Source organism: Phycodurus eques, chromosome 19, assembly GCF_024500275.1.
Source record: "Phycodurus eques isolate BA_2022a chromosome 19, UOR_Pequ_1.1, whole genome shotgun sequence".
NCBI lineage: Eukaryota > Metazoa > Chordata > Actinopteri > Syngnathiformes > Syngnathidae > Phycodurus > Phycodurus eques.
Window position 1 is genome coordinate 17,471,275 of NC_084543.1, and position 15,719 is coordinate 17,486,993.

Here is a 15,719-nt window from a genome sequence, read left to right on the forward strand (position 1 = left end):
CTTCCAGTCTCGCTTTGTTTTACGATTTGTTTTCAACAATGGCGTCCTCCTTGGTCACCTTTCGATTCTTTCTAAGTCATTCTGGAGTCCTTGGTTACCATTTGTCAGTGTTCCATGTTCTGGGTGACACACCATGTCACTCTTTAAGTAGGCAGACTGAATGATTACAAGTTGGAAGACACTTGTGATGCTAATCAGAGGACACACCTTAGTTTATGTCCTCATGGTCAAATTATTTCCAATCTTTTCTGCGGAGGGCATCAATCGTTCCCAGGCCTGTTTCATTCGTTTCTTTTTCTAAATGATTCTGTTGAACCACAATAACAAAAGCAATGTCTGATTTTCCTCGGGTCATTTTCAGTAATGTATTTATTAATACTTTTGTCAGTTTCCAATTATGTCAGTGACCATTGCAGGTTTTTCTTTAAATAACAGAGGGGTACCAACAATTCTGCCCACCTGTGTACATTTACAAAGAATGGATTGAAGCTATTTGTTACTTCATGCATATTATAGTTTCACAACAAAATACTTCAGTAAACTGTATTGTTTACTGCCATCTCATTGTTTTTATTATCTTCTGCTTGTAGTAGTCTTTCTTACCGTTGCTTATAATGTTAGTTGGTTGTTTTTATCTTTTATATTTACCTTCTGCACCTTTCGTTCTCTGCCATACAAAATCCTTCTGTAAAATATTGTACTTTTTACATGAATTGTATCATATCAGTAAAAAACAGTTTTACCTGAAGTTGTTGCAACCCAGGACGACACCTACAATGTTCTTGCCAATATCGTGGACATCACCTTTCACTGTAGCGAGAATGACAGTGCCTTGATAAGGATTCTGCAAACAAAGGGGGGGGGGATCAGAAAAGGTCCAGCAAAAAGAAAGAAAACACATTGATGACCTTTGACGACCTGTAAACCTTTGACAAGGTTTTGGCACCTTGATGGCACCAGTGGCAGACGGACAGCGATGAATCCAGTGAACAAAATATTGAGTTAATACTAACTATGTCTTCAGTTGATCCAGACAAAGCTATCTTCTCTTTCCTCTCTTTCTCCATGAAAGGAATGAGATGGCCCACTGCCTTCTTCATAACGCGAGCTGACTTAATGACCTGGAAACACAGAACGAGATTCAGTGGAATATTAAAACAACGTTAATGGCGAGAGAAGAGTAATCACGTTGTTTCAAGAACAGTGAGCAATCCTTAAAGGGCACATGTTTGAAATGTACTTTTGCTTGTATGCATGTACTTAAGACACAAGAACTGTTTAAATTGTGTACAAAAAAAATTACATATATATACATCTGTCTCTTTTAAAACCTTGTTAATATCGGACGCATTACACCCTAATGAAAGTCAGTGATAGCATCTTTTCCCCTCTGGCAGACATTCATCTCCTATACAACAATTGTGTAATCTTATGTCACATAATTCCAATTTTTACTAAATTGGCGCACAAAGAAACACTGGCCTTGAATGCAGCAAGCCAGATCAACATCCTTTGTAGTCGAGGCGACCACGAAAGGACCAGGGAGAAATGAAAATGGATTTAACCGAGACGTAAACACGGGCACTTTAAAAGCACAGGGAAAAAATATGGTAGCGCAACAGAAAGAATTCCATGAATGCAGCAAGCCAGAGCCACATTCTGAAGAAAGAAAATATAAAGGATTTTCTCAAGATGTAAACATTGGGCACTATAAAAGCAGAGGAAAAAAATACAGGACTTCCAATCATAGAATCGAAACTACAAAGCAGCTGCCAACTGTGTTGGATAGGTTACATAGGATTGTATCGTAGATATACGGTATGACAATTATACACACACACAAGTGGTTACAATTTTTTCCCCCCTGAAGTTGGTTCTGGTGTCCTTTATGGACCTTTAGGGACTTACTGCCCCTGACAGCTATTCTCTGAGACCATGCTGTGTGGCTAAACATAAGCTAGACAGCAAGAGTCACAATGTGGGTTATCCTACCTGTGGGAGGAACATCTTGCCCGCACCAAACAGCTCTCCGACCACCTTCATGCCATTCATCAAAGGACCCTCAATTATATGAATGGGGCGGGTGTAGTGATCGGCATGTGTCCGACATTCTTCCACATCCTGTACCACATAGGTTTGTATTCCCTGACATCAGCAAGCCAGGTCCATGTAAGACAGAAGAAAATAACAAAATGAAGACAACAACTGAATGTATTTATTTTACTCATTGACATTGACTTCTGTCTGACATGTCTTGCAACTAACATGGCATCCATGGATTCATGGAGAGGGAGTGGCTGGTGAGTCCCAGGCGTTCAAAGGCATACTACGAGTTTGGTCCACAGTCTACTACGCAGTCCAGAAGGTTCCCTCCCTGCCCATCACATTCGATGGGGTACCTCGCGTTTCTCACATTCTGATCAAGGTCTGTCATGTTTTTCACATTCTGGCAAGGCATTCTATGGAGAAACCTGGATGCTGGGCAACTTCGGAGCAAATTTGTGGCAACGGCAGACTTAAATGAAGCTCCTCTCTTGGGCAAAGCCTTATACCCTCTCCCAGGACAGTCAGTCAGTCCAAACTACAGGGGTGTCCAAACGTTTTCCTACTATGCCCGCATACAGACAAATCTAAGGATTCAAGGGCCACTTTGAAATTTTGAAACCAACACACTGAGCAATTATATATCATGTGATGAAATTTATGGTCAAGAAAAAAACGAAGCCTTACCTTAATGAGGGCATACACCAGCCTCTCTTCCAAACTTTTTTCTCTCCACTTGTCGGTCTGAACCACTTTTTTCCCTTCCTTCACGTTGTTCTGTCAACAATGAGTGACAAGGACACAATATGACCCATAAGGGAAGTAACAGGAAGATCATATACTTTTTCTGTGTGAATGTACTTGCGCATAGACCAGAAGTTTCTCTGTAGCATCAACGTCTTTGTTCCAGATCAGGTTTTCACACAGTAATAGCAGTTCTTTGTCAATATCATCATACACAGGCAGATTCCCAGCATTCACGATAGCCATATCCATGCCATCCTGAGAAAACACTGAGCATTACCACACACACACCGGTGTTGTGCAAATTACTTTTAAAAAGTAATTCTAAGTGTCGTTTCATTATGGTGCCACTTTCAAAAATGTTTTTGAAAAAATCTGATTTTTGAGGTGGTTCCACAGACCAGTTAAATAGAGTTGTACTTTTATTGAAAAATGTATTGGACTTTATACCACAACTGGAAGACATATTCCATCCATCCATCTTCTTCCCTTTATCTAGGGATGGGTCGTAGGGGCAGCAGCTTTAGCTGGGAAGCCCAGACTTTCCTTTCCTGAGGCACTTCTCTTGCCTGGCAGCTCCATCCTCATCACCCTTCTACTCATATACTCACTATTTCTCCTCTGGATGTGTCCAAACCCTCCAAGTCTGCTCTCTCTAACTTTGTCTCCAAAACATCAAACCTTGGCTGTCCATCTGATGAGCTCATTTCTAATTTGATCCAACCTGGTCACTCCGAGAGCCAACCTCAACATCTTCATTTCCGCCATCTCCAGCTCTGCTTCCTGCTGTCTCTTCAGTGCCACCGTCTCTAATCCGTACATCATGGCTGGCCTTTGCCCTTCAACCTAGCAGAGACTCTTCTGTCACATAACACACCTGACACCTTCCTCCACCCGTTCCAACCTGCTTGGACCCGTTTCTTCACTCCCTGACCACACTCACCATTGCTCTGGATTGTTGACCCCAAGTATTTAAAGTCCTCCACCCTTGCTATCTCTTCTCCCTGTAGCCTCACTCTTCCCCCCACCACCCCTCTCATTCATGCACATATAGTCTGTCTTACTTCGGCTAATCTTCATTCCTCTGCTTTTCAGTGCATGCCTCCATCTTTCTAACTGTTCCTCCACCTGCTCCCTGCTTTCACTGCAGATCACAATGTCATCTGCAAGCATCATGGTCCACAGGGATCTCAGTCTAACCTCATCTGTCAGCCGATCCAACACTCACTTCTGTCCTGAGTCTAGCCTCCACTACTCTTTCCCATAACTTCATTATGTGGCTCATCAACTTTATTGCTCTATCGTTCCCACAGCTCTGCACATCACCCTTGTTCTTAAAAATGGGCACCAGCACACTTCTCCTCCATTCTTACGCACGAGAATTCTATTGAACTGGTCAAAAACTCCAGTCACCGCTCCTAGATGCTTCCATATACCTCCACAGGAATGTCATCAGGACCAACTGCCTTTCCATTTTTAATCCTTTCTAACTTCCCCCTTACTAATCATTGCCACTTCCTGGTCCACCGCACTTGCCTCTTCGACTCTCCCTGCTCTCTCATTTTCCTCATTCATCAACTCCTCGAAGTATTCTTTCCATCTATCTAGCACACTACTGGCACCAGTCAATATATTTCCATCTCTATCCTTAATCACCCTAACCTGCTGCACATCCTTCGCATCTCTATCCCTCTGTCTGGCCAGCCTGTATAGATCCTTTTCTCCTTCTTTAGCGTCCAACCTGGCATACATGTCATCATATGCCTCTTGTTTGGCCTTTGCCACCTCTACCTTTGCCCTATGTCGGATCACAATGTATTCCTTTCGCCTCTCCTCGGTCCTCACAGTGTCCCACTTCTTCTTAGCTAACCCTTTTCCCGGTATGAGTTCCTGTACTGTGAGGTTCCACCAGCAAGTCTCCTTCTCTCCTTTCCTGCCAGAAGATACACCAAGTACTCTCCTGCCTGCCTCTCTGATCACATTGGCTACAGTGGTCCAGTCTTCTGGAAGCTCCGCCTGTCCACCGAGAGCCTGTCTCACCTCTTCCCGAAAAGCTGCACAACACTCGTCCTGTCTTCTTCTCTGCCTTTGTCTTCCTAATCTTCCTCCCCACCACCAGAGAGTCATCTTACACACCACCATCCTATGCTGTCTGGCCACACTCTCCCCTACCACTACCTTACAGTCGGTAACCTCCTTCAGATGACATCGTCTGCACAAGATGTAATCCACCTGCGTGCTTCTACCTCCGCTCTTGTAGGTCACCCTATTTTCCTGCCTCTTCTGGAAAAAAGTGTTCACTACAGCCATTTGCATCCTTTTTGCAAAGTCTACCACCTGTATTTACTGACATTGGTTTTCTGCAGTGTTCCTGAGCCCATGTGATGATATCCTTTACGCATTAATGTCGGTTTTTGATAACGTGCCGCCTGAGGGATCGAAGGTCACGGGCATTCAATGTTGTTTTGGGCCTTGCTGCTTCCATGCAGTGATTTCTCCAGCTTCTCTGAACCTTTTCATGATGATATGGAGCGTAGATGATGAAATCCCTAAATTCCTTGCAATTGTACGTTGAGGAACATTGTCCTTGAACTGTTCGACTATTTTCCGGACTGATCAAACCGGCACTCACTTTTAACGTTTACGTCCGCGCGCACACACAAATCCACACGCGCGCAGTTTAAGTACTTACTGGACTGTGTCGGCATGTCAAGTCTGCACTAAGTTGCTCATTTAATGTGGCTTCAATTACACTAATATTTAAGCTATTGGTTCATGTCAATGACATCATTCTGTAATTTGTGTGGCATACATTACCAAGTAATGGGTACGGTTAAGTTAATGCTTTTTTTGTACTGTGGATAAGTGATATTCTTGCCACTTGGCAGCTGCTGAAACTAACTAAAAAGTTACTTTTTCATAACTTGGTTACTTTTGAAATCAAGTGATCAGTAAAGCAACTGAGTTACGTTTGAGCTCAAGTACTCAGTAACTGTGTGTAAAAAAAATTTTTTCTCTTTGTTTCTAAATGTTTTCAAGCTCTTTTGTTTTTTTTGTCTTAAGTTTTAAATACGTTTAATCATGTAAAGCACATTGAGTTTCCTTGGGTAGTAAATGCGCTACATGTAAATCCGCTTTGCATTCATGTTGAAAACAATTAAGGTTAGGATGGCGTGGCCCTCGACAACCGTTCCAGTTTCTCACTTGGCCCCTTTGGAAAATTAATTGCGCACCCCTGCAAAAGATGTTGATGTTATCAAACCGCTTTTTTAAAAAAAATCCTGAATACACAATACACTAGCCCTATACTTGAGTAAACTATCATTTTAGTAAATCCTAGAAATACATGTCCTAATTGTAATCCAATAGAACAAAAAATACCCAAACAGATAACTTACTGATGTTTCCCACCTTTCTTTCACATTAGCTGTTAGGGACCAGTATTTACCTTAATAGCATGATAGAGAAATGCTCCATGCATAGCTTCTCGGATGGCCTCCATTCCCCTGAACGAGAAAGACAGGTTGGAGAGACCTCCACTCACCCTGGCTCTTGGCAATGTCTCCTACACACATACACAAATATACACAATATGTATGATCTGTTATTCTCACTCGGTACACTGTGCGGGTGGTCATGGAGAACCGAAATAAACGCCTAACGCATGCCCACACTTGACAGCTCAGTCAGTTTGGTTCAAGCGTAATCTGCGAAGGAGTGACCCAATTGTTATACAATTCTTATATCAAGTCAATTTCTAATTTCCGTACATGCCACCCAGTGCCAACATGTGATATGTTATTGCAATCGTGAAGTGTAAGAGCTTATCGATACTGCGGTCTTTAATCATTTATTTGAATACCGGGGTTCGGTACCGGAGGGAAACTGGACGACTGCCTCACAGTTCTGAGGACCTGGGTGCCACCAGTTTACTATCGTTGAAGCCTGGGTGTCGCTTTTGTGCCATCGCGCCCTCTCTCTCTCCCCTCCCCTGGGGGGGGGGAGACACTGGGTTCAAATCCGGCCTTGTCTGTGTGGAGTTTGGATGTTCTCACCGTGCCTGCATGGGTTTTCTCCGGGCACTCCGGGTTGCTCCCACATCCCCAAAACAGGCACGGTAGGCTCATTGAGAATGAACTGAAATGATTTTAACAAATGGCTGCAATATAACAAAGAGTGAAAATTTGAAGGGGGTCTGAAAACTTTCCGTACCCACTGTATACTGTATGTGCCCTGCGATTGGCTGGCGACCAGTTCAGGGTGTACCCCGCCTCTCGCTCACAGATAGCTGGGATAGGTTCCAGCACACTCCATACAGGAAGGCAGGATTTGAACCCGGGACCACAACTGTGAGGCGGATATTAACCGGTCCATCACAGTGCCGCCCCCTAATAATAACCTTATAGGATAATCTTAGAAAACATAAGAGTGTCCGGTGTTTGATGTCCTTGTGCATGTGGGTAACTGCACTACACTGACCAATTAAAAAAAAAAAAAAAAAAAAAAATGCCACAATATAGTGAGGGATTACTGTATATCAGAATATGAAGACGTCACATTGCCCTGTGCCGAACAGGAAATGGGCGTTTTAACAAGGCAGCGACCTCAAACGCACGAGTTCCAGAGACGATTAACGTTATGGAGTGGCCCTCCAGAGCCACGGACGGTAATTCAACGGAGAATTCGCTGGGTGACATAAAAATGAGAAAAATGCACCATCATTTGGACTGGAGTACAATCATCCAGGCTGGCATACGACGGTCCATACAAACTATTTCATTCTGCTGAATATTCTGTTGGCTGAAAAAAGGGCAATAACGCTTGATTCCGAGTGCGTCATACCTTAATACGTTTCGTGGCCCAGATGAAGTTGACGGCGTAGTCGTTGTGTTCCTCCATGCCGGTGCCAATAGTCAGGATATTCGGGTCAAAGATGATGTCATTGGGATTAAACCCGATTTTGCTAACCAATAGGTTATAAGCTCGGGTACAGATATCCACTTTGCGGGCTGTATCTGTTGCCTGGTGAGAACGGCACACGGTGAGTCGTCTTGCATTGAGTGTGGCAGCTGAGTTCCGGGGCCATGTGTGCTCTGAGTAACACTAGTGGTACCCTGGCTATGGAAATTGGAGAGGTAAATACTTTGTAGGGTGGTATTCATTCAACAAAGTTGGAGAAGGATTATATTGTGCGAAATACTACTCCTTCATTTGCTGAGGACCACTTCATTTGGGAGACATTTGTCAAGGTTTTTTGGTTGAAGGTTAAGGTTATGTCAAGGACAGCGTTTGTAAGAAATGTCAACGCACAATGATCCAAAACTGTCTTCCCTGTATTAATGCGCCATGCCATTTTGTCCTCTCACCTGGCCTTCCTCGTCAAAGGCCATCACCACCACAGCAGCGCCGTAGCGCTTCACGGTTGCTGCTCTCAGCAGAAACTCCTGCTCGCCTTCCTTCAAACTTATGCTGTTGACGATACATTTGCCCTGGCAGCATTTCAATCCGGATTCAATCACTGCGAAGTTAGATGAGTCAATACACAGAGGAACCTGTGGGATGGGGGGGGAGACAGTTGAAAAAGGCAACAGAACAGGATTGTTGAAGACAGCAGAGGGACTCCCGGATTAGCAGAACCAGGACCACCCACAAATATGCACATAAACACACATACACACACACCAGTTTTATCACTGGCAAATAATGAGAATGATTTGTTTTCGGGGTCAGACTTTTCTTACAGTATATATACTGATGATGAATACTGTACAGGGAATGTTTAATATAGCATTTCTGCATCTTGTTTCTGTATATTTCTGCTTCAAATTATAAATGAACTGTAAAACATTTCGATACTTCTTTACCCGTGCAATGTCTGGCTCAGAAGCGATACTATTGCAAAATCGAGCCATGGCTGTCGGACCTTCCAGCATCCCCTCATCCATGTTGACATCGAGGACTTGGGCCCCCATCTCCACCTGCGCCTTCGCAACGCTTAAAGCGTCCTGCAAATGAAAAAAACGGAAATACATTCCGGTTCGTTTGTTGTATGATGTCCTATATTATTTCAGAGAATGTTTACAACCCCTTTCGCAACACCATTGCTTTCTGTTCGGTTTTAGCATGAAAAATCTACAGGATGAATCCCTCGAGTCAGAAAAGTACACAGTCTTCACATTTTTTAACTTATTGAAAACACCAAGCGATTCACAGCTCTTCAATCCTGTTTCATAACTGCCCCATAAATGAACGCCTCGAATCGAGACATTTGCTTTTATATTTGTTCTCGTCTTGAATTTTTTTTTGAAAGGCACTCAGGCTATAACAACTCTCTCTGATTTCGAACAGCTTCTGAGTACTGTGCCAAAGGAGGCTATTGTGTACTTCTGACCTAGGCATTTTACAGCCCCCCCCCCCCCCCCCCGTCAAAATCTCACTGTGGATGTCAAACAAGTGATGCTGCTACGACAGACCGGATTTTTCTCGCTTCATGTTCTGAAAACACTGAAAACGTTAAAACCACTTGTTGCTTTTTTTTTTTTTTTGCACACCTGATTTTCCGAACTAAATACTGGGGCAATGTTTTGGAAACGCTTTCAGAAACTTTAAAACCACATATTGCTTTCTTTTTGGATAATGTTGATCACTTATCTTTAATATGCTGCAAACACCTCTCAGTATTTCGGAAGATGAAAAAAAATGTTAATAATGTGAAACAGTGGTGCAATGATTGTTATTTTGAACTGCATATTCTTTTGCATTGTTTTCCTTTTTGATCTAAACTGCAATTCATAAATCTAAATATTTAGAGGATATCCTTATTCTTCTGATTAGATGTGACAGTTAATCAAAATACATTAGTTAGTGTTAGGTTGTTCTTTTTGGTTTTTTTTTTTTTTTACAATGAAAGAAAAATAATAATAAGAAAATAAAAATAAAAATAAAAAATAAGTTTTTGTTGGTCCAGCCCTCCATTACAGGATCAGATTTGTCACGGGGCCCCCAGTTGAAAATAATTGCCAAGGTCTGTGCGTTATTTGTGCTGTTTTGAATTTGACTATGTTTGACTTTGTTTTGTTTCAATTCATTGATAACTTGTTCGTGTCAAAACGTTTTTTTTTTAATGTATATAATTCACTTTCTACAGTAGTCAGAAGCTGTTCCGAGAGTTCCTCCAGAACAGTATAGTGTTGTGTCATCGGCAAATAGAACACTTTGGAATAGATTTCATTGATATACAATATGAATAGTTTTGGGCCTATCACAGACCCTTGGGAGACCCCGTGAATGATCTTGGGGTGGGGCTTAAAGTGGGCATGTGTTGTGATAGTAATAATTCAGACAGGGAGATGATTGATTCGTGACATGTCAGTGACATGCTGCGATGTCATCTTTAATTGACATCTCCATGAAATGACATAATCGAGGAGGGAATGTCTCATTTCTCCCAACATTTGTCCCTCCTCATTCCTCGCTCCTCCCTCGTCTTTTGTTATACTCATCTCCTGAACGAGATCGCTGGTGGGAGGAGTTCACATGTAAAGAGGAGAGAGGATCGAGGAGGTTGCAAATAAAGAAATGCGATTTGGCCTCTGTCTCACCTCATAGTTCCCAGCCATAATCATCTTGGCAAATTTGCGTGACCCGGACACATTGCAGCGCTCGCCAATGTTTACAAAGTTGGTGTAAGGGCCTATCTTGAATGACTCCAAACCTAGAATCAAGGAGATACACCAAAAAAAAAAAAAAACGTTTTTTTTTCTCAATAAAAAGGAAATAAAACTAGAAAATGGATTAAAAATGATTTCCACAGCGAAACAGTTTATGCCTTGGACATCAGAGACAAATGCATTTTTAAAATATAAATCAATATCAGATTAAATAATGTATTCTATATCTCTATCTAAAAGGGTCATTTTCATATCATTTGATCAATGAGAAAAAAAAGGAATTCTAATTTAGGATTATTTCTTTTATGTTGCCTTGGTTTTTATATGGGTAAATGTCTCCAATGCTGAGACAGCTATGCTCATTGTGTTATTTTCAAAAAGTTATTGATGATTTAAAATATTAGGCTTTCATAGTAAAGGCAATCCTTGAGGACAGAGCAAATGGTGGCGGCCCTTTGAAATACACTTCTTTTTATAACTGTAAAGACAAGTGCATAATGGTAAAGAAAGACATCAACAGCTTCATAAAAATTGTGTGAGTTGCACAATTTATGTGTTGCCATTCAAACTCTGTGGATACAAGTTGCAAAAACGATTCTAACTACTCATTAAACCCATCAAAGCTTTGTCTTAATACAATCGTAATTACGGTAAAGACATGCAATCGACTTTCACAAATTGACATTCATTTATATCTCAGAAATAATCTTGGAAATAACATCATTATTTTGCCGTCCGCTATTGGGCGATAACAAAATGGCTGCTTCATCCTGGCATTTCATCTCACCGATCCATCTGGTGTATTGTAACAACATGAGTCTCTCTCCAGTGCCATTGACGGAAAAGACACGTGGAGTAACAAAGAAGGAGCATTTGGAAAAGAAACCAAAAAAAGCACGTCTGAAGACCCTCAGATGCATTTGTGTTGGTTTGCAAGGAAAATGAATATTAAGCAATAGGAGAAAAAAATATTTATATTACCTTTTGATGGCTAACAACTGCCAATAATTCAAATACTCATTTCAGTAAAATTCATTGATTTTCCAAAGGAAATACATTAGGCCTTGCCATACCGTTATTGATCCAATTATACGAAAATGACCCTTAAATGTTTTGTAATGCTACCAAGTAGGTGATACGTTACAACGCTGAGTATTTGGCAGCAGTGACAAGTCAGATGATTTTTTTGGGCCAAATATGGCAACTGTTGACCAATGATTAAAGTGCCTCAAAAGTAAATTCTTGTTTTGTTTCTAATACATTAAATAGGTTTGAAGTGCTGAAAAGATGTGCAAAGAGTGAGAACAATATAGTACTGAATTGTTGAGATATGGCTTGGAACTCTTTTTCACCTGCTAAATGTTCCTGATTTTCTAGGCGGGGCTAAAAACTACATTTGTTACGTCAAGAGGTTTAGCCACATATTATCCATCCCTCACTATATAAACATCAAGCGCCCTTATTCCATGCAGTGGCCTTCCGGCAGAATTGCCACTTCCTCAGTCATAATTAAAAAAAACATAGCCCAGTTCTACCAGTATAGCGTGCTTTGAGCCATCAAATTATGCCCACAACTCGAAAAAAAATACATCTTCCCTGAAGTGCAATGTGTTTGGTGTGATTCGGGTTGAGATGTCTCTGCCACCTGGCCCCACGTGTGTTGCATTGCGAGGTAGCAGCCCCCACGCCAGTCTGACAGCGGTTAGAGTACACCGCGAAGGTCCCGCGCAACAGCGAAGGGCTTTCAACTGTGGCAGACGAAGGCTGCAACTCGCAACTCGTCCGCGACGGAATCCCCCTCCACCCTTCTCCTCGCGACGCGTCTCGGCTGACGAACCCCTCCGTGGAATAACGGCCCGCTACATTTCAACGGAAATCAGAAATCTCACATTACATACCTGCACTACTACTAAGTGACCATCCAGAGTTCTCTCACAGTGCAGAAAAGTTTTCCAGTTTTCAAAAATAAAACACTAACATTTAAAATAGCGTTGCCTTGGCCACACAGACCTCAGTATAGTGGGAGAATCGGTGTCACTTTACGTGAATGTGAAACGAAGTTCCCGTAGTTCCAGAGATGCGTCCACCTAGCAAGTAGCCGGGTTACCTGAGAGCAGCAAGTAGTCTTGAAAAATGTCCTCCACAGGAACTCTCGGTTGGCAGTGTTGGACTGCTTCTGCTATAGCTCTGTGTGATGACGGAGGATGAGAGTAACAAACAATTAGGAACAAAATGTAATCATTGGTATTTTACTCAACTATCACACTTGTGCTGGTATAGGATAAAACTGTTGATAACCTTCCTTTAAATAAAAAGAAAAACACAACATAATGATCACCGGAAATCTTGAATCTGACATGATTGGAATTGGCCAAAAAATGCATCCTGACATGCAGCAAAGCTTCTGGGAGCATGTACTTTGGACAGATGAGACCATATACGAACTATTTGGCGAGTCACATCAGTTTATGTGTTTTTTCGCAAAAACTTAAGCATACAAAGAAAAGGACAGTGTACATCAAATATTGTTTTCCGTAACCGTCTTGGTTATTTATGTTCAGGGGCTACTTTGTTGGCTCTGGCACAGGGTGCTTTGAACCTGTGCGGGGTACAACAAAATCAGGACTATCGAGGTATTCTGAAATGAAAATGTGCTGCCCTTTGTCCTACTCTCAGTCGCAGGCCATGGGCGCTCCAACAGGATAAATATGCAAAAACTATAAGTCCTGATTTCAACGAACTGAACACTTGGGGAAAGAGCTGAAATATGCAGTCCGGAGAAGGCCCCCTTAAAACGTGACAGTTTGCTCACTAGGAGTGGGCCACAATACCGTTCAACAGGTGCACAGGTCTGACTGATGAGATTTACATCATCAGGCAAGTCACTATATGATCATTTTGATCAGGGCTGAAGTTGATTGACCCTCGGGAGTCAATTGGCGTGCCCGTGCATCTAGATCACATAACTGCTTTGTGATGACCTCGCTGTAAGATTCACCCACGCTGAGACCTCCGTTTTGCGGACCTTCAACCATATACCGTATACAAAGTATAAAGAGGCCTTAAGGCAGACAATATTACAAACAATATTAGCACAAATAATGACGTCATCAACTAATCGACGTCGACTTGACTATCACCATCACCATCGACGACAAAAAAATCTTCTGTTCTATTTTGTCTCGTGTGGTCGTTTTTATTTTTGGTGCAAAATTTATGACGCAACTAATGTTCGTTCTACATGCGTGTGTTTTTCACAATGAACAATGTCACTTTTTTCCCGTGTGATTTTGGGTGCAAAGTCTTACTATAGTATGTCAAAATATAAATAATTGTACAATCACATGTGAGGTTGTGCTGGGGGGGGGGGGGGGGGGGGGGGGTGACACCAAACATGACAAGGTAAATCATTTCTTTCAGGTGAAATATAAAAAAGTAGCCAATCCGACCCTTGACTCCAGAGGGTTAAGGGTTAAAACAAAAAAATATCGATTTTTATTGGACCAGTTATTGGACCAATAAGTTGTCCAGGGGGCGTAAATGACATACAAATGTAATGCTAAATGTGGTTGCTACTCTTTGACATATCCAGGACATCACCAACCAAGCCCTATCCCTTTATTTATTATATGGAAAACAATGTTTTATTTGCCTGTTTTTTTGTTTTCTTTTATTTCAAATAAATAACGAAATTAAATTTATATATATATATATATATATATATATATTTTTGTTATAAATAAGTCAGTAATTAAACTTCTATTTTAAGGGTTAAAATCCTGAACATTTGTATTGATTTATTTTTGTATTTTGAGCACGTTTGCACTTGTTTCATTCATTTAAGAAAAAGAAAAGCTGAAAAAAAAACATTGACTTAAATATTCAATAGCATGAATGTATTGGAGAAGGGGACAAGGGTTAGGTTAGAGACATGTAGGATGTTGTCAAAGACTACGCCTGAAACTAAATCAAATTAGACAAATCATGCTCACCTTATGTGTGCTGGAGTCGTGCCGCAACAGCCTCCTACAATATTCACGAGTCCGTCCACTGCAAAGTCCTGAAGGCAGACATTGGAGCAAAAACATCAGGAATTTGGCTGTCGAACTAAAAATGTGGTACATTTCATTTGAAGCGCAGATCAGTATTGTTAGAAAGATGACAATACAGGATGTCCGCTCAGGAGGTGGATAGAGTAGACAAATATTGTACTCAAGTAATATTATTGTTACTTGACAAAAATGTGACTCAAGTAAAAAGTAGTCCTCCCAAAAATTACTGAAGTGTAAAAAGTACACAGTGAAAAAATGACTCAGGTGCTGAGTAAATAGTGAGTATCTTTTTTTTTTAACCACAGCATGACCAATTAAAAAAAAATTACGAAATAAAATGTGAATGTGCAAATTCTGATATTGTTGTGTGTATGTGTGCGTGTATGCAATTTACTGCATGGTGTTTTCTCAAGTTATAAGTGAGATGAAATATCCACATTTGGGCAGACAGTGCCAGTAAAATACAACAATACATGAAAGCTGTTGCTTCTAAATGTAAACAAGGCGTTGCCTTCACACTGACGAGAAAAGAGAAACAAGATCTATACAGCAAAACCTTTTCAAAGATTATATAGAGAAAATGCTGGCCACACAAAAATGGGGATGGCCCGCAAATGGCTCGCAGGCGGTTGGTTGAGGTCTCTGGCAGGTTGGGGTATTGGCATGATGAAGTAAGGGCCACAAATGGCCCCCAGGCGGTCGTTTGGACATCTCTTTGAAGTTTCTGTACGTCTGGGGTCGTCGTGTGAGTCGATTTCTGTAGCTCTCGGTGAAACGTACCACAAATTAGACTTTTAGGAAGTTTAGGCATTTTCGGATTTTCAGACCAAACACCGATCCGATTGGCCTGATCAGTATCGGCCGATATTTAGCATTTTGTGCTGATCGGCTTTAATGTCATAATTCGCCGATCCGATCAATGATGTCATAGATCGGCCACGCAAAAGACATTTACTCCGCGTCACCATCGTGAACAGTATATTTGAATCCAAAAGCTAGTTTATTTTTAGCCTTGTCGCGTGTCTTTTGACGTCGTACTGTAAATATCTGAATATCTTGTCAAATGCGACCGGATACACTCGTTACCGGGGCGATGACAACAAGAGTGGATCGCGCCGACTGTATTATAACAAACAAAATGGGGAAAAACGTGTGTTGGTGGTCACCGGTGCTCAGGAAAGGACATTCGTTTAAGGCTTGCTTGAGGTAT

The 15,719-nt window shown here is 41.5% G+C and overlaps 1 protein-coding gene across 8 annotated transcripts in view; it reads right to left on the reverse strand.

The window, feature by feature from the left end:
- mtr (5-methyltetrahydrofolate-homocysteine methyltransferase) overlaps window positions 1-15,719 on the reverse strand; it is an 81,252-nt gene that overhangs the window by 24,311 nt on the left and 41,222 nt on the right. For all 8 annotated transcript variants that reach the window (XM_061705279.1, XM_061705280.1, XM_061705278.1 and 5 more), the window contains 12 exons: window positions 14,450-14,517; window positions 12,565-12,644; window positions 10,389-10,501; window positions 8,652-8,792; window positions 8,154-8,339; window positions 7,630-7,809; window positions 6,236-6,352; window positions 2,905-3,045; window positions 2,731-2,820; window positions 1,993-2,145; window positions 1,014-1,121; window positions 744-844 (listed from right to left, as the gene is read on the reverse strand). In XM_061705279.1, the coding sequence (XP_061561263.1) occupies window positions 744-844; window positions 1,014-1,121; window positions 1,993-2,145; window positions 2,731-2,820; window positions 2,905-3,045; window positions 6,236-6,352; window positions 7,630-7,809; window positions 8,154-8,339; window positions 8,652-8,792; window positions 10,389-10,501; window positions 12,565-12,644; window positions 14,450-14,517 (1,478 nt within the window). The remainder of the gene's footprint in view (window positions 1-743; window positions 845-1,013; window positions 1,122-1,992; window positions 2,146-2,730; window positions 2,821-2,904; window positions 3,046-6,235; window positions 6,353-7,629; window positions 7,810-8,153; window positions 8,340-8,651; window positions 8,793-10,388; window positions 10,502-12,564; window positions 12,645-14,449; window positions 14,518-15,719) is intronic.